The following is a 19,641-nucleotide window of genomic DNA, read 5'->3' as shown; positions in this document are numbered from 1 at the left end:
TTCTTATTTTAAACTCCTTTGAAGATTCCCTATAACCTAGTCTGACTATAAAGGTCTTCATTTTATGACTCTTGCTCAACTTTCCCAATCTCAGAGCCACCACTTCAACTAGGACAAATGACATGCAGACCTATAAATAAAATATGCTCTTACACATTTCCATGATTTTAAACACATTTGCTTCCTTTGCTGAAAAAGCCAATGCCATCATTCCTTCAACTATTTCTCAATTTGGCAAATTCCTATCCATCACACTCATCACTCATCTCTTCTTTCCACAAGTATCATTATTATCTGACACATTCCCAAGTGCAAACAGAGTTAAGCTTTTTGAAACAAGTTTCCAAATGAATACTCATGTCTATTACAGATAGGCCCTTTATCTCTTCCATTAGAAATGAGCTTGTAAAAAGGTAAAGACAGAACTCAAGACATCTTTTGATCCCTATGGTAAAGTAACAAGCATATAGAAGTTATTGGAGAAAGGTATACTGCTGAATAAATCAGTACCTTACAGCCTTAAATAACTTGTTACACATTTTCATCAAAGAATTTAATTGCTCAATCAATTTATGCAGAATTGTTTCCTTAATACAGTCCAAACTACCTTTTGGACACCACAGTTCCTAGTTACAATAATATATAGCAAAAGAGGTTGTTAAAGCTCATTACATCAATCAGGTTCAAAGTTATAGCAATAGAGCAGAAGTTCTGCTTCCCTGAAACTAATACAACATTGTAAATCAACTATACTCCAAAAAAAAACAAAAAAAAACTCTACTTCCAAAATCTAGGCATAGTATTGTATAGTGATCATGAAATCAGGCTAGAGCAGCCATCACTCTAGCCATTTGTCACATCACATTAGCCGCTTGGCTTGTCACCACTGACTCACAAAACAAGTTAACGGAGTCATAATTTCATAGGGTTATTTTGAGGAATTAAGATCATACATGTAAAATACTTAAAATAACAACCTGACACTTGGGATATTTGTGAGAAGTAAAGGAGGCAATGTATCTATCACCAACAACAAAACATATCTTGTACATGGTAATTGTTCAATGGATAGAATATGATACATAAAATTCTAAGTCTCACATGCTGTAAAAAAAAAAAAAAAATTACACATTAAAGATAAGAAGATTCAAAAGCAAAAGAGAGTTGTGGACAAGACTACCCAAATCCCATGCAACATAAGCAGAGGATTTCAGAAGTAGTAACCAGAACCTGGAGACAGCCTGAATCACTCAAGCAAGAAGCTCAGCATAGTGATAGGCTGTCATGGTCGATATTCAAAATGAACAATGAAGTTGCAATGCTGGCAATCATTTCATTAGAGCAGAGCTGGCAGGTGCTGAAATAATGAAAATAGCTATGGATGTGCCTTTCTAAGGAAGAGCCCTGGATAAAGATACTTGTGTTTAATTTTCTTAAAATCTAGACTACAGAACTCCTGCTACCAGTGCAGCAGTCAAGCAGAGAGTTTTTCCCTTTCCTACTTAAGTGCATACTTACACTCCCCATTATCCAGGGAAAAATTTTAAGTGAAACAACAAGGCTTTCACAGCATACAGACATAATTCCCTTATTTACCAATAATATGAATTGATTTCTTTTTTTTTTTTTGATTTCTATTATTAATATAGTCTATTTTGCAACAACATTGTTTGCAGTCCTATTATCACGATCAGACAAAATAAGACATTTCTCAGCCTCTCTTGCAGCTGCAAGTTTTCAAATTACTACGTTCTTGTAAGTGAGATGTCTATGAAGGGATATGTAAAATCTCATGATTCCCTTCAAAGAAAGGGCTGTTGCACTCTGCTTTCTCTTCCTCTGACCAGGTCCTTGGAATGTAGAACCAGATCCTAGGCATTAGATAAAGACAACTCAAGAAAGAAAAAATATAGACCAATTTCAATTATGAACAAAGATGCAAAGATGTTACATATTAGCAATCCCAATCCAGATATAACTAACAACAATAAAAACTTACTGCTAATTTGAATTTACTTAAGAAATGCAAGACTGATTTAAGGAGAAAAAACATAAAATTATCTCAAAGGATACCAGAAAAGTATTTTCATACAAAATAAAAATGCTGACCTTAAACCAAAAATTTTTGAAGTTAGTTGTCATTAGAGTAAGGATGTTCATTTCCATTCTTAGATTGTTATTTACTAAAAGAAGAAAACTTAATCATACTTCGAACATTTAAAGTAATATAAATTACACCTCAAAAGAGCTGGAAAGAAAAATCAGCTATTTTTGTGGAGTTAATTAGTTTATATGGAAAAACAAGCAACAAAGAAAGGACAGTCAGGGAAACCCTAAAAACAACAATGGGGAAAGGATGTTGTAGCAGTACCATATACATACTGTATATGTAGTATATAAACATGAGCTTCCCTGGTGACTCAGACGGTAAAGAATCCCCCTGCAATGTGGGAGTGAAAGTGAAAATCGCTCAGTCATGTCCCCATGGACTGTTATAGTCCATGGAATTCTCCAGGCCAGAATACTCGAGTGGGTAGCCTTTCCATTCTCCAGGGGATCTTCCCAACCCAGGGATTGAACCCAGGTCTCCCACATTGCAGGCGGTTTCTTTACCAGCTGAGCCACAAGGGAAGCAATGTGGGAGACCTGGATTCAATTCCTGGGTTGGGAAGATCCCATGGAGGAGGACATGGCAACTCACTCCAGTATTCTTGCCTGGAGAATCCCCAGACAGGGGAGCCTGGTGGGCTACAGTCCATTGGGTTGCAAAAAGTAGGACACAACTGAGCAACTAAGCACAGTGTAAACATATTGCAAACCTTTATAAGTAAAATAGTATAGTATTAATTCACGCACAGACTAATGAAATAGACCAGAGAAACTATAAACAGACAAATCTGCATATGAAAATTTACCATACAACTAAGGCAACATCTCAAATTAGTAGGGAAAAGATGAATTTTTTTAAACAATATATTGTATTGAGATAATTAACCACAGGAAAAGAATAAACTTAGATGTTCCTCACACTACAAATTAGGGATAAATCCCAAATGTATCAAGACTTAAATTAAAAACCTAAAACCATTCAAGTACTGAAAGAAAATGTAGGTGATCTGTCTAACATCTGGAAGTAAGGAAAAAACTATCTTATGATTCAAGATGCGGATGCAATTTAGGAAATACTGAAAAATTTGACTAGACAGAAATAACTTCTGCATGGGCAAAAACAAACACAAAAGCAAATTAAAACAAGTGGCAAACTGCAACTTTTATCACAGATAAAGGATAAATACGCATCATACATAAAATACAGCTATATAAAACGGAGAAAGAAAACAACAGTCCAACTGAAAAACTGGGAAGAGAGATGAACAAATATTTTAAAGAAAATTCGAATAGTCTTTAAACTTCAATTAAAAATTCAATTAAGAAAATGCAAGTTAAAACAACTAGAGACATGATTTCTCATTCATCAGATTCCACAGAAGTCTGACATGGATTTTCTTAGTTAAGACCAAGGAAAAGCAAGAGATCTGAGATGAGTGGTTCACACGGTGTGTACCACTCAGGAAGTTCACAGCAATCCCACTAATACCAAAGAACCACTAACAAAAATACAAAAAGAAACTTGTACTATTTATTGCAGTACTACCTGTACCAAAGAAACTGACTGAATAAACAATGGAAGAAATCACCATGACATGAGATTAGGCAAAGGTTTCTTAGCTATAAAACCAAAAGCACAAGCAATGAAAGAAACAGTTGAAAAACTGGATGTCATCACAATTTAAAATTTTTGCACTTCAAACTATACTGTTGAGACAGCGAAAAAATAAGCCACAGATTTTGAGAAAATATTTGCAAATTATATCCAATAAAGGCTTATATCCAGAATGTACAAAGAACTCTTACAACACACTAATTTAAAAAAATGTAAAAATCAGCAAAGGGTTTAAATAGGCATTTCATCAAACAATATATACAAACAGCTAATGTGGCCGTTAAACAATGCTCAACAACAGTCATTAGGAAAATGCAAATAGAAACCATAATAAGATACTATTCCCTATCCACTACGAGGGCTACACTCAAAAACTGGACAATTTCTGGTGCTGATGAGGATATGGAGAAACCAAAACCCTCAAACACTGTCGGTGAGAATGTTAAATGTTACAGCTACTCTAGAAAACAATTCTGGCAGTTTCTCAAAATGTTAAACATAGATTTACTTTATAACCTGGCAATTCTACTCCTGATTATTTACCAAAGAGAACTGAAACTGTATGTCCACACAAAAATTCGTATACAGATATTCACAGGGGCGGTATTCACAACAGTCAAAAAATGGAGACAACTAAAATGCTCATCAACTGATGAATAAAAAATATGTGGTACAGTCACACAATGGAGTATTAATAGATAATAAAAAGGAATGAAGTATTAATACATGCTACACAAGGATCAATCTTAAAAATGTATGCTTAGTAAAAGAAGTCAGTTACAAAAGACTGCATATTATGATTCCATTCATATGAAAATACCCAGAAAATACAAATACATACAGAGAGAAAGTAGATTAGTGCTTGCCAGGGACTGGGCATGAGGTTTCGTTACGGTGAGATGGACAAGTCCTAAAATAACTTTGGTTATGGCTGTACAACTCTGGAAATTTACTAAAAGTCACTAAATCGCAAAATTAAAGCAGGTGAATTTTGCAGTATTTAATTATACTTTAATAAGCTTTAAAAAGACTAGAAAAGATATCTTCAATACATTTTTTTAAATTATCAAAATACACTGTTAAAACCTCTACATGTCAAAAACAAAGATAAATTAGGCAACATAAAAAAAATAAAATCCACCTTAAAAATCTGAAATGGCAATTCAGATGAAGAAACCCCACTGATCAGTAAGCTTATACTTAAAAGTAAATACGATATGAAAGATTAATCTGTCCAGGCACTGCTTAAACTAAGAAAATAGATTATTTCATTGCTGTGTGCAGTTCTTCATTTAGGTATCAGGGGTTGGGGATGGGGGACACATGTACACCCGTGGCTGATTCATGTTAACGTATGGCAAAACCCACCACAATAGTGTAAAGTGATTAGCCTTCAATTAAAATAAATAAAGTTTTTTTTTAAAACGGTTAGCTTCAGTTGTTCTCAGAGCTCCAATTACAGACAGACCATAGCAATAAAGATTTTCATTTTGCCTTCCCTTTTCAACCTAATACACCCATCTTCAAACTTCTTTTCTACCTAAGTACCAACTTAAGGAAACCGAAGAATCATTTGTTGCCATTTGGTTTTGCTGGCTTTAACTTCCACACTTTGGATCATCTTTGGCCAATAAATTAATTCAGAATAAACTAATTATTTTAATACAAGGTAATCAAAATCACTGCAGATGGTGACTGCAGCCATGAAATTAAAAGACACTTGCTCCTTGGAATTAAAGCTATGACTAACCTAGACAGCATATTAAAAAGCAGAGACACTATTTGCTGACAAAGGTCTGTCTAGTCAAAGCTATGGTTTTTCCAGTAGTCATGTATGGATGTGAGAGTTGCATTATAAAGAAAGCTGAGCACCGAAGAATGGATGCCTTTGAACTGTGGTGTTGGAGAAGACTCTTGAGAGTCCCTTGGACTGCAAGGAGATCAAACCAGTCCATCCTAAAGGAAATCAGTCCTGAATATTCATTGGAAGGACTCATGCTGAAGCTGAAGCTCCAATACTTTGGCCACCTGATGAGAAGAATTGACTCCATGGAAAATACCCTGATGCTGGCAAAGACTGCAAGAGGGAGGAGAAGGGGACAACAGAGGATGAGATGGTTGGATGGCATCACCAACTCGATGGACATGAGTTTGAGCAAGCTCCAGGAGTTGGTGATGGACAGGGAAGCCTGGCGTGCTGCAGTCCATGGGGTCGCAGAGTTGGACACAACTGAGCAACTGAACTGAATCATATAAGACAGAGCAAACCAAGAACACTCGTTTTCTTTTTCCAATCACTTTTCCCTAGAATAGTTTCAATTAACAAAACAAAAAAGCAAGAGCACAATATGTTTTGAGTATAACCAGCAGTGATCTGCCAGAGAAGAGAAGGGGAGGGAAGAGAAGGGTAGGGGCATGCAAATGTGCACTAACCTTCCAGTAGTCAGATTGTAAACTGTAGTACCTCTGGTATGCAGATAATGCTGAAAGAGAGAAAACAAGCATGAGTCATAATTCTGTCCCATTTCAAAATCAATTAATACAAGTTTCAAGAAACATTACAACAAAACTCCCACCGTAGCCACCTCCGAGCAGACATTGATATTTAAAATGAAACAATTTAGAACTCTGAGGCATCCCTACTCATCCTCAGACAAGGTAACAAATGTCAAATATATGGGAGTTCAAGGAAGTAAAACCATGGTCATGTTTCTTGAACAGAATCCAGGCAACCTCTTGAATCAACCTGACCTTCCTCAGAGACCAAATCTGATAAATGGATTAATATTCTAGAATGTGATGGGTCATTTGTTCTAACAAGTAATCTCACTTCCAAAAGTGACTTAAGAGCTCAACCACCTCAAAGAGCAAAGGAACTACAGTTGACTACTGAACAACACAGAGGATAAGGGGCACTGACCTCTGCACAGTAGAAAAGCTTCATATAACTTAGAATCGACCCTCTGTATTCGCAGCTCTGTATCCTTTGACTTAACCAACCACAGATCATGTAGTATCTGTAGTATTTGCTACTGAAAAATTTTCATGTGTAAGTGGACCTGTGAAGTTCAAACCCCTGTTGTTCAAGGGTTGACTATATTCCTTTTGTGCTGTTTCCTTTCATATTATCAACAAAAAACCCAGTCCACAATCACCTTACTCTAAACTCCAACTCTATTCCAAAATAGGGCATCTCATACCCCTAAATCCATCTCAAGGTTTAACAGGCTCTGGAAACAATTACAGTACAGTTGTCTTTTGGTAGCTGCAGTGAATTAGTCCCAGGACCACCAAAGATAACAAAATCCACTGTGATCAAATCCCATAGTCAGCCTTGCATGTGCAGACTCCACATCCACAAGTCATCAACACAGCAGTACATATATGTACTGAAAAAAACTCTCATGTAAGTGGACTTGTGTGGCTCAAACCCATGCTGTTGAATGGTCAACTGCAGCTCTCATCAATCCAAAAACTCAGTGTGAAGTGAAAGTTGCTCAGTCGTGTCTGACTCTTTGTGACCCCATGCTATACAGTCCATGGAATTCTCCAGGCTAGAATACTGGAGTGGGTAGCCGTTCCCTTTTCCAGGGGACCTTCTCAACCCCAGGGATCAAACCCAGGTCTCCTGCTTTGCAGGCAGATTTTTTACCAGCTGAGCCACCAGGGAAGACCAGTAAGGAGGAGGTAAAATTATACATGCACATTAGAATTAGGAGAGAGACCTTTTTATAAAGAACTCATGAGCAGTAGTCATGGGGATGTAATGTACAGCAAGATGACTATAATTAATAATACTATATTGCATATTTGTAGCTACTCAGAGTGAATCTTAAAAGCTTTTGTCACAAGGGGAGAAAATTGTAACTGTATATGGTGACAAATGTCAACAAGACTTCCTATGATCATTCCACAGTATATGCAAATATCAAATCATGTTATACACCTGAAACTCAGTTATATATAAATTATACTTCAATCTTCAAAAAGAATTAACATTTTCAAATAAAATTTTCAACAAGTGCAATAATTTTGTGTGTGTGTATGGGCAGGGTGGGCAGGGGGAGTTTCGAACAGAGAAAGGTTTATTGCAGGGCCAAGTAAGAATAGGGCAGTTCATGCTCAAAAGACCTGAACTCCCTGCCTTTCCTTGTTGTTGTATTTTTTTTTTAATTGGAGGATAATTGCTTTACAATAGTTTCTGCTATGTAACAATATGAACCAGCTGTAAGTATACGTGTATCATTCCCTACCGTCTTGAGTCTCCCTCCTACCCGCTCCCCACATCCCTCTTAAGTCACCACAAAGTAAGTAAGATTTCCAACAAGTGTTATAAGATTCTGTACTGATAAAAATGGGGTAGGTAGAAATTAATATTACCTAAAATCCCAGGTATAATGTTTTCGTACTGTTTATCAATAAGCTTCCAAAATGAATACCATATACAGAACTTTCTGAATATGTACCAATTAGAGAAGCATCACCCCAAACCATCATCACATATTTGAACAAATAACTCATTTGAATAATGTTCATCTTTTTTGCACAAAGATGATGCCAACCAACCACTAAAAGGACATTTAGTTTGTAATTTTTCCAGCTTTGAGAAGAGTTGATTTCAAGCCATCTTCTGTTTTCTAGTTCTTCATACAGGAATGTAGGTAGCTCATAAAGATCAATGATTAACTGTTTTCTAAAAAGAAAAGCAAACCAACTTATCAGGCTAGACAGAGCAGTCAAACAAGGTTTGACTGACTGATTTTATAGAGGACAATCATGGAAAAGGTGTTTTCTCTACTAGATGTGAACAAGGAAGCATGTGTCACCAACTGCCACCACAAGGGAAACTGGTCTTAAGGTGAAGCCCACAGAGGATAGCAGTAAGATGGAAAGTACCGGGATACTTCTAGACTTCAACTTGCCTATGAACTTTCAACTTCACATGTGAGGAAATAAATCTCCCTATTGTTTAAGCTAGAATCAAGTCTTCAATATTTTTGCCTAAAAACATTCTAACTAGGAGAAGTCAAGGTCCCTGATAATTTTGTGCAGTCACCATACCAAACCTGGACTGCCCCTTTAAAGGGAATTTCAACAAACTCGGAGATGTTTCCAATAATCTGAGTTACAATATATATTACATGATTTCATAAAATACCCATTTTTTAGAATTTGAAGAGCCCTTACAAAAACAGTACGATGTCCTCCAAAGTAACTAAAAGTGAAGTATAAGAAGCCCCTGTGATTACCAATTGGGAGATGATGAACTGAAAAATTAATACAAGCCCTCAAGTTCAAAGTAACAAACGTAAATGCTCCAAACTGGAAGTAGAGATTTATAAGACACTTCTTCAATGAACATTTGTTATCTTTCCATTCATTTACACAGTTTTCAACCATGGCGGGGGGGGGGGGGGGGGGGGGGCAGCGGGCGGGCAGTGGCGGTGTGTGTGTGGTGTGTCTAAGCACTATGTTCAGTCGCTCAGACGTGTCCGACTCTATGCGACCCCATAGACTGTAACCTCCCAGGCTACTCTGTCCACGCAATTTTCCAGGCAAGAGTACTGAAGTGTGTTGTTATTTCCTACTCCAGAGGATCTTGGCAGGAGGATTCTTTACCACTAGTGCTACCTGGGAAGCCCCCTCAACAATTATACATCGCTCCAGTAGGCCTAAGATCCTATTTTAAGGAAAGACTTTAACATATTAAACACGTTTCCTAATCCAAACAAATCATTAAGACTTTACAAGTACCCATCACCATAGTCTCTCTAGTGAAATTCTTTTAACTAAAGCACAATCCTTATTTCTAATCTTTAAGTCAGCTACCTATCATGAAAATAAATTCCTACTACACTACAACTAGATTTTCCTGAACTCCTTAATAGAAAATGCGGGAAATTATTTATTTGAACATCCTTATATTGCTTAAAAACCAGTTTCAGGATTGTAGCATACGTCTAACAGCTTTTCCTTCCCTAAACCACCTAATCTTCACTTTGAGATTCTAAGTTATTTATTGGCTTAAGAAGTCCTCGTTCATACCACTAGGAAATCTTTTTAACAATATTTTAGGCCAGACTGCCGTTTTCTTCTGCCACTTAACCAAGAATGGTGTCCTCAAACATATTAATTTCAACTCTCTATCAACCAATTTCCAAAGCTCAGATCTTTTTAATCCTCGAAATCAAGTTCATTTACAGACTTAAAATTACTTTTTAAAAATAATTTTGAATTTTACTTTTAAATAAGTCCATTTAGTCTCTGTAGATTATTTAAAAGGGGAAAAATATAATGAACTTAAATTATTATAGAAAACTGGCAAAATTTAACAAAGGAACCAGGTCTTAAAAAAGTAAAAGCAAAAGAAAACAAAAAGAAAAAAATAAATGCAAATGAGAAGTTAAATTTAACTTTTATAACAACTTAACGGTTCTGTAATCTTTCTCATTCTATTTTGTCCTTTACTTCATAAAAACAGGAGGAAGAGTGGAATCAAACAAGGAAATTGTCAAGGATAAAAGAATCACCTACACAGTTGGGAGAAGTGCTACACACAGTCCTTCAACTACACCTGCCCTTTAGCTTCACAACTGTGCTGTACCATTTTTATGTATGAAAATGATGAAATTAAACAGTAACAGTAATACTCTGTAGTGTTAAGAAAAATACTCAACAGTGGCAAGAATTCAAGAAAATAAGCAGTTTATTATTCTACTGGCACTGTAAGTATAAATTGGCAAAACTTTTTGTAGCATAATTTAGCACTATCCATCAAAACTGTGTGTGTGTGTGTGTGTGTGTGTATACATGCTTTCACTCAGTAAAATTTACCAAGCTATCCTTCTAAGAACATAAACACAGAACTTTGCAAAAAGTTAGTTACAAGAACAGACAACAGTGAGTATATAGTCTACATGTTCAATAGGGAACTGTTCTACCTATATGATAGAATACTATGCAGGGAACTGAAATGTAAATTACAAAGCATGTTTTTAAGACAGAGATTAACCTGATACACTACGCTAAAGTTGCAGCATTTAGTTCAACTTTAAATATTCAAAGCTTACTGTTAATAGAAAAGCCTCTGAAAATTTATATCAAAAATGTTTTTTAGGACTTCCCTGGTGGTCCAGTGGTTGGGAGTCCAGCTGCCAATGCAAAGGACAGGAGTTTTATCCCTGGTCTAGGAGGATTCCACATGCTGCAGAGCAACTAAGCCTGTGCCTCACAACTATTGAGCCTATGCTCCGCAACAAGAGAAGCCACCACAATGAGAAGCCTGTGCACTGCAACTAAAGAAAGCCTGTGTGCAGCAATGACGGCCCAGTGCAACCAAAAAAAAAATAAATTTTTAAATTTCTTTTTTAAAAAGATTTGCCTTGGCAGTTCTCTGGTGACCCAATGCTGAGGACTCCATGCTTCCACTGCAGGGGGCACAGGTTTGACTGCTGGTTCGGGAACTAAGATCTCACATGCAACATGGAGTGCCCCCCGCCCCAAAAGTGCCTATAGTAGTGTGGCAAAAAAAAAAAAAAAAAAGCCTCTAAATGATAAAATATAAATGAGCCATTAAGGCATTCCTATAATATTTCTTAATTATTCTTAGATAGCTTGCACCAAGCTAGATGCAGTGAAATACATGTAACAAAATACACGGTTCCTGCTCTCAAGCTGTTTACTTTTTATGGTTATATGTATTCTAATGCTTTTCTGTAAACAATGAACATATTATTTGTGTAAATGTTAAAAAAAAAGTGTACTTCTTGTGTTAAACTTAGATGGTCAAGATTACCAAATGAGGGTCACCAGAAAGGCCAACAGGATATGGTAGGGAAAAAAGCCATTTTAGGTAAACTTGGTTCTAATCCTGACCTCACTGCTTCCTATAAGACTGACATCAAGGAATCTAATTCAAGCTATTTCCTTACAGTTCACAGGCAGCCCTGAAGTTTGTCAGTAAAATAGAAAGCTGTAACAAAGAACAAAAAGAGAAGTCCAAAGCCGTATTGTAACTCATCTGGAATTAAAGAAAGATCTAGAGAAATAGAGCTGGAGAGTAAAGAGGGTCAAGAAAAAAATGTAGTAGGTGACAGAGAGTTTCTCATGCTTGGAAATATTATGGCTCTGAGGTAAGACTGTCAAAACAAGAGAAAGAGGGTGCACGCGATGACAAATTCACACAGTACAGGAATGAAAAGAAACAACAATGTAGGTTAAGAGTGACAGCTTTGCCTGAAAAAACAAGAGTCTTCTTCAGAGTGAGATGCAAAAGAAATGCAAGAAGATCTAAAATTCAATCTATACTCATATTAGACTATACACTAATTGCAGGCAGAACTCAGCGTTTCTCTTTTCATCCCTAAGCTAATGTGTAACACTATAGGCAGCAGGTTAGCTGCTCGTGGGTGAGTCTATGAGATGGAAGGGAAGGGAAAGGAAAAAAGTACAAACAAATCTCTCAGTTGAACTGACTGCCATCTTTAGGCCTAAATAAGCTGTGATTGCCTGAGATTATTATTATTAGGTCAACAGATCTTTGATTTATTTTTTATATCTGAGGCTGAACTAAAAAGCTGTATTTATAACCTGGGATAAAAGAGACCTCAGAAAGTTTATACTATTTCACTGTTTATAAGTGACTGATGCACTGAGCTCTCTAGCACCTTTCTGCCTTCTCAAATCTATGACTGCCTTAAACACATCTTCTCCTATATGTAGCATTAATACACATTAACATTTGAAAAACCATTTGGATAGCATCCAACATAACAGACCTTTGTCCCTAAGATTAGAGACAATCGAACAGGAAGCTGGAAAAGCGAAGAAACAAATGCAATCCTTTTACTCCCTTATCAGCATCTTTACTGAGGTTTTCAAGTCAAATTAATACATTTAGTGAAATCTCAGATTTACTACTTCTTCATTATTAAAGTAATATACTCTTCGAGATCTTTAAAATCGCACATTTGGTTTACAAGAATCATCAAGTAGCTGTCTTATTTGTAGTCCTTCTATCTAGTCCTTTAAGTCCTCTCTAGTTCTTGAAATTACTACAACTTTTGCTTGTTGCCTAGATATGGTGTTCTGATAACCTGGCTTATGGTCACTAATTTTCTTCCTTGAGTTATTTCTCAATTGCATTTTCTAATTCTAAGCCATAAATGTGTGTGTGTGTGTGTGTGTGTGTGAAGTCGCTTCAGTCGTGTCCAACTCTTTGCAACCCCATGGATTGCAGCCTGCCAGGTTCCTTGTCCATAGGATTCTCCAGGCAAGAATACTGGAGTTGGGTTACCATGTCCTCCTCCAGGGGATCTTCTGACTCAGGGATCAAACCCACGTCTCTCACGTCTCCTGCATTGGCAGGCGGGTTCTTTACCACTAGCACCACCTGGGAAGCCACAAATAGACCGAACAAAATCAATGATTCTCAAATGGTGTGTGTGTATGTACACACACACACACACACACACGGATGGAGTGGAGTGTTGACACACACACACACACACGGATGGAGTGTTGTCATTCCACCCAGGAAACACAGCAATCAACAATGACTGTTCTCTCATAATTTTCCATGCTGCTGCTAAGTCACTTCAGTTGTGTCCGACTCTGTGTGACCCCATAGATAGCAGCCCACCAGGCTTCCCCGTCCCTGGGATTCCCCAGGCAAGAACACTGGAGTGGGTTGCCATTTCCTTCTCCAATGCATGAAAGTGAAAAGTGCAAGTGAAAAAAAAAAAAGAAAGGAAAAAAAAAAAAAAAGTGCAAGTGAAGTCGCTCAGTCGTGTCCAACTCTGTGCGACCCCATGGACTGCTGCCTACCAGGCTCCTCCGTCCATGGGATTTTCCAGGCAAGAGTACTGGAGTGGGGTGCCATTGCCTTCTCCATACATATTCACAAATATTTACATATAATTTCTATTAATTAAACTGTTCCTATAATCCATCACATATATTCACAAGAATATATACACCTGTCTTTAAGCCCTGGTCTCTCAGGTGTTCTTCAACCCAAAGAAGAGAAATCACAGTACCATCTACATGGCTTAAGTCTATCTGACAGCCCCATGAGCTGTTTAGTTCAGCTGAGGTTGATGGTTTAGCTATGGGTGTAGGAGTGGAAAGGAGGTATGGTAGACACTTAAAAACCATTCGAATCCCATTTCAAGGAAGACCTGTTGGCAGTTATACATACAAAAGACAGCTTCTAGCAGTGACTGCTCTAAGCTACAGAGAGCAACCCGGAGGTCACACTCCTTTCCACGTCCAATATGGAATGATGGAGTATAAAGGCATGAAGGGACTTCCCTGGTGGTCCAGTAGTTAAGAATCTGCCTCGGGGAGCACATGTGTACCTGTGATGGATTCATTTTGATGTTCGGCAAAACTGATACAATTATGTAAAGTTTAAAAATAAAATTAAAAAAAAAGAAAAAAGAATCTGCCTTCCAATGCAGGGAATGCAGGTTCAATTCCTGGTTGGGAAACGAAGATCCCGTGTGCCTTGGGGCAACTAAGTCCATGAGCCACACCAAAAGATCCTACATGCTGCAACTAAACTAAGACCCCCAATGCAGCCTAGATAGACAGACAGACCGACCGACAAGATAGATAGATGAAAAAAGGCCTGGTCATCATGACCCAACTTGTGATAGCTTTCTGAAAGACCATTCTAGCTCCAGAGCTCTCCATGGAGTTGACCAAGGCTGTCACAGCTTAACTTCTCCCTCTGTCCAATTCTGGTTCCATTTCCCACCTTCCACATAAGTGTTGATCCTAAAGGTACTCCTTTCTAAACATCTTGTAAGCTAAACTCACTTCAGAGGAATCCAACCAACATGAGGCTAAGTGCAATGAGCCTCCAGCCTCCATTTTCCCACAATTCTCTAACCTATTACTTTTTTAGGATAAATTCCTAGAAACCAAATGACCAAATCAGGTGACAGAATTTTTTTTAAATTCTTCATAAATACTACCAACCACAGGAGTTAAAAAAAGGGCCTGTTTTCCATCTACTCCAAATTCCTCTGAAATGACAGGAAAGATAATTTCTAATGAATAAATTCATAACAGAAATGATAACCAAAGTATGCTATATACAGATCAGAAATTTTTAGAAATTCATCCTATCTTAATGGAAGCAGATGAGATCAGAATAAGAAATAAGGGCAGAAAAACCAAAGTACAAAATATTCACAAAACAGGTTCTACCATTTTCTACTCCAAAAGTAGAAGCAGTTTTTCATAAGGAACCCCAAACTCAGAAAACTTCACATACAAGAGGACTCAGAACAATATATAAAGAACTGTCCCTCAGAATAAACAGGGCTAGTAAATATCCTACATAAATACATCTGAGCAGTTTACTCACACGTTCACTGAGTGGTTTATGTTTATTCCCCAAGAAGTTATGGTTTATAATCTGTTCTCTAAAAACAAACATTTAGCTGGAGCTGGGGAGGTTCTCATTTTGCAATGCTTTCAATGAAAAAAGGAGGAAGTAGCCTTCAGGTAACAAATGACTCCATAAATTTGTGGTGACGGTGACGGTGTGTCTAAGTGGTTACTAGACACTGGCTCTAGTCTGGGACTTACAGGAAGACAGTGAAGAGAATGGATATAAAGAATTCAGTAATTAAGTATTTTTAAAGGATTTTTTTTTAAGTGGGAAAGCGGTCAATAAAGCCTCAAGGATGAATTCAAACAACTCACATCTTATTTCCTAAGAAGCCATCAGCTTGAAATCTGAAATACAAATGTATGCCTCTGCATCCATTCTCTCCTTCCTCTTCTTCCTATTACAATCAACCTACTGCCTATCTATCAATGGCCAGTTCATCTACAAAGTAAGCAAATGGGTCACAGAGTAGATTTTTTCAAAGGCTTAAATCCTTAGGTTATCCTTCTCCTCTCCCATCTATTTAGATTATTCCTACCAACTAGGTTGTCAAACACTGTCTAGTTGCAACATACCCCCATCCCACCTTCAAAACAAATATCCCTAGACTTCTCATTACCTTCACAGCCAAACATTTTATAAAAAGGAAAATGCAGCTAAATCCACAGATGAATGAAGTTTTAAAAGCTAATTAAATAGTTTTTAAATGACCACTAAGCAATAAGGACATACAGACTCATATGCAAACCTAAGTCTGGGTCTCTGTCTATACGCTGTAAAACTAGTGTAGTCTCCAAGCACAAAGTGCAGCATTGAAAAATAAAACTGCACAGAACTCTGTATTATTTCCTTTGTATAATGGTTTCCTTTACGTAACCGTTTTAATTAAAATTAAAGTATCCAATAGACTAATTGTTAATACCTATTATCCTGAAGTCATTTTTCTTAAGTACTAACCAGTTTCACAGAGGAATCCCAAAACACCTGAACAGCTAGTACTTCCTCCCCTCCTTTTACAGATTATAGACAGAAGCTTAGGGATATTTATATAATCTGTTAAAAGTAATGCAACTGAACCGTAGAGCTGACCTGGGAAACAAATAAGCCTAACTTCAAATTCCATGGTATACCTGTCTCAAAGTAAAATCACATTTTCATTAGCAAAGTATTTGACCTATTATAAAAGAGGCATAATTAAACATCAACAATCTTTTGCTCTAGCACTGAAATAACCTTCTAGTTTTTCAGCCTACTACATACATTTGTGGAAAACAAGCATAAGTCCATCCACTCCCATTAAAATGTTTACTATCATCAAACTGTTAAAATGTTATTGGTTATACAATGTTACTAGTTTGCTATGGATTTTTGCCTTTGGTATTGAAGTGTATGGTATTTGCAGGTGCTTTTAACTTCCCAAGTGGATAGTGGCCTGTGTCAGCAGCATGGTAGCATAAAAAGGATGTATCTTGGGGACTACCTTCAGTTATTTAACTCACTTATTTCCAACAGGAAAAAAAACTTCAAATGAATAAAAAAATGTTTTATCCACTGCTCAAGCTCATGTGTGACCATCTCTGTTACTTACCGTTTTAACATGGCTACAGATCAGATTTTCATTCAAATATTTTCAAGCTAAAATGTAAGTTAAAAGATAAAGAAAAGAAATGCAAGGTTTGTGTTACTTTTCCAAACTTGTCCATCAATGGCTCACTTTCTATTATGGTCAAGCCTTTAAAACACAGGCACCTTTCACATGGCAAAATAAAACAGCAGTACACGGGTAGTTATCATTTAGCTGAATAGTCAACCTGCTGATTTACATGGAGTCGTGTGAACTTTTCCCATTTCCATTTTTTCTACTTTTTTTTTTTCCTCATTGTTTAGGGGTGTTCATAAGCTTGCAATTTCTTAGAAGTAAGAATAGTAATACCTTCGATAGAGTACGATTACAATTATTTTGAATACATATATAAATCAAACAGTATTTAACAAGGGGAAAAATTACCTTTTGGATAATCTTCCAATAAGAGGTTGAAGTGACCTAATTGACAAAAGAAATCAGACTCCACTTTTCCTTCAGCTTTTAAGATTAGAGATTCGTAGCAGCGAACGGCCTAGAAAAAAAAACACAAACATTTAAGAAAAAGACAAAACCCTAAAATGCATTTCCTTCCTGAGATTATGCATATAATCCTCCATTCAATCACCCAAGAAATCAATATACTTTATTTCTATCTCAGATACAGCCAAAGCATCAATCTTCTAAAACACCTACATGTTTATTAAAAGAGCCACTAATTATGGCATATCCTTTTCCTATCTGTAAGACGGAAATATTTGCCAAAGAAGATAACGAAGGAGCACTTTGATAGCTTTATTCATTAGCTGTAAATCTAAATTTTTACTGTGGTCCGTGTTGATATAAACAAATATATCCAAAGATGGGAAGAACTTTATTTATGTGAGAATTCACAGAATCTCCAGAGTAATAATAACTACCATTTATACTGAGGAGCTACTTTTTACCATAACCTTTACCCATTTAAACTACCATAAACTGTCTTTCAATTATCTTAACAATACACTTAAAACCCACCAACTCTTAACTCTATTCCAAATTTTACCCCCACTCCAATACATGCATATGCACTCAACTCTCACTGCTTCTTCCCTGAAGAAAATCGTATTTTAAGGATATCATTCTTTTTTTGTAATGCAAGAGAGTACAGGGCAAAAATGAATGATGGAAAGAAGCGAATTCTGGAGTTTGACAAATTCCAGTTGTCATTAGCTACAGGAGATCCTAGGGAACTTATCCTCTCTGATTTTCAGTTTTAATAACACTCAAAGGGCTTGTTACAGAATTAAAATCAGAAGACTTCTCTTAAGGGTTCATCACAGTGCTTAGCACTTAATAATTGTTTCTCTACCTTCCACTTAGGTTAAGATTAAAAAAAACGAACTCTTTCAAGATTGTTTCAAGCATCCCAATAATCTTGTCAAAATTTCCCTCCTAACAGTCTACTCTATAATGCTGTTACGTGTTAGTTTTCTGGAGTCGATAAAAGAAGAAATGTGCATGGCTTCTCAAATGTACGAGTATATTCTAAGGTTTGGTATACCAAAAAAAAAAAAAAATAGTTTCCATTATCAAAAGTTCCTTTCACCACTGCTTTAAGAGCTTTTGATGGGATAAGAAAATGTGATGTGGGGCAGAGTACCCACTTAAAACGCCTTGATTTTTCCTCTCCTGTAAAATAAAGAGCCTTTGGTGAAGAGTTTCAAAATTTACATCCTAAAAATTTACCTATCCAAAGCACATACACAAGTATTTATCAAGTTTAGAAAAGTCTTCCTAAACAAAGCAAATTTGGGAATAATTCTACCATCCTTAAAGTCTAACACTTATTAAAAAGACTGTCTTCTGTTCCTACTCTACTCTTACCTATCTACATGTGCATATGTACCAAATCACTGTCACGGAAAATTTATCACTGTTTCCCTATAAAAGAGTCTGAATGCTACACTGACATCTCAGAAATTACTATAATTGGTAAGAATGAAATTTCAAGATCCTCTTTTATTTAAGTCATATATAATCTGATATGGCAGATGGTTAGAGTACAAAAATATAATTTACTTCTGTGTTTTTAATACTTTACTTTTGTGTTTTTAGTATCAATGAAATTTATAAAATTATAGGACTGTGACAATTCTTAATTTTACACTAAATAAAATGACTTTTTAAAGCTAAAAATGACATTATAAATAAAGCTAGTTATACTCTGTTTTTTAAACTCTTAGTAAGATATTTAGAAACTTTTGCTACTCCTCTCTGATAATTTCTTATGGATAATTAGCATTAACTTTACAAGCAAATAAAGTTTCATGGTGAAAAAGGATTCATGACATAAACACGAAGTTTTAATAATCTAAGCAAAAAGATGGCAAAGTTCTATATGGCCTCTTATCACCAAACATTGATTCCACTACCATGATACTCTATTACCTATCTTCCACTTCCCAAAAAACAAAGGAACACATCTACAGTGAGTACTATACACAACTCTGATCATCACAAAACACACCAGGTAAAAAGGAGAATGAACAATTCATGTACCAATACACTTGGACTTGATGAAGAGATTCACAATAATTCCCAACAAAGCTAGCATGTACCTAAACCTACCAACTAAATGTTGATGGTTGAAGATGATGCTGACAGAGCCAAATATCAAACGAAATGAAGATGAGCAGAAAGGCAGAATAAAGATTCCAAGCACCCGTATCACCATTTCACGGTGAAGCCTCATGAATTTATTTGAAGTGTTTGAGGTAAACACTGACATTAGATACAGGCAAACAATTTTTTTAAAGCATTTAAAGGAAAATACATAAATGGAGCAAGTTTCCAATACTACTAACTCATAAAATAATCTAGAATGAAACAGTATTTTTATAATAAAAGTTTCAATAAAGGGCTAATTTTAAACACAGAAGATATGCAGTTAGT

General features: G+C 36.3%; 1 protein-coding gene across 8 annotated transcripts in view; it reads right to left on the bottom strand.

The window, feature by feature from the left end:
• Positions 1-19,641, bottom strand: part of KDM6A (lysine demethylase 6A) — a 179,627-nt gene that overhangs the window by 101,396 nt on the left and 58,590 nt on the right. For all 8 annotated transcript variants that reach the window (XR_003509749.1, XM_027534628.1, XM_027534627.1 and 5 more), the window contains exons 3-4: positions 17,134-17,242; positions 6,158-6,207 (exon numbers count right to left, since the gene is read on the bottom strand). Coding sequence is in view for 7 of the 8 variants with exons in the window: in XM_027534628.1 (XP_027390429.1) it covers positions 6,158-6,207; positions 17,134-17,242 (159 nt within the window). In the remaining variant the exon portion in view is untranslated. The remainder of the gene's footprint in view (positions 1-6,157; positions 6,208-17,133; positions 17,243-19,641) is intronic.

Source organism: Bos indicus x Bos taurus, chromosome X (assembly GCF_003369695.1).
Source record: "Bos indicus x Bos taurus breed Angus x Brahman F1 hybrid chromosome X, Bos_hybrid_MaternalHap_v2.0, whole genome shotgun sequence".
NCBI lineage: Eukaryota > Metazoa > Chordata > Mammalia > Artiodactyla > Bovidae > Bos > Bos indicus x Bos taurus.
The sequence above is the reverse complement of the archived record's forward strand: the minus strand, read 5'-3'. Positions and strand labels throughout refer to the sequence as shown.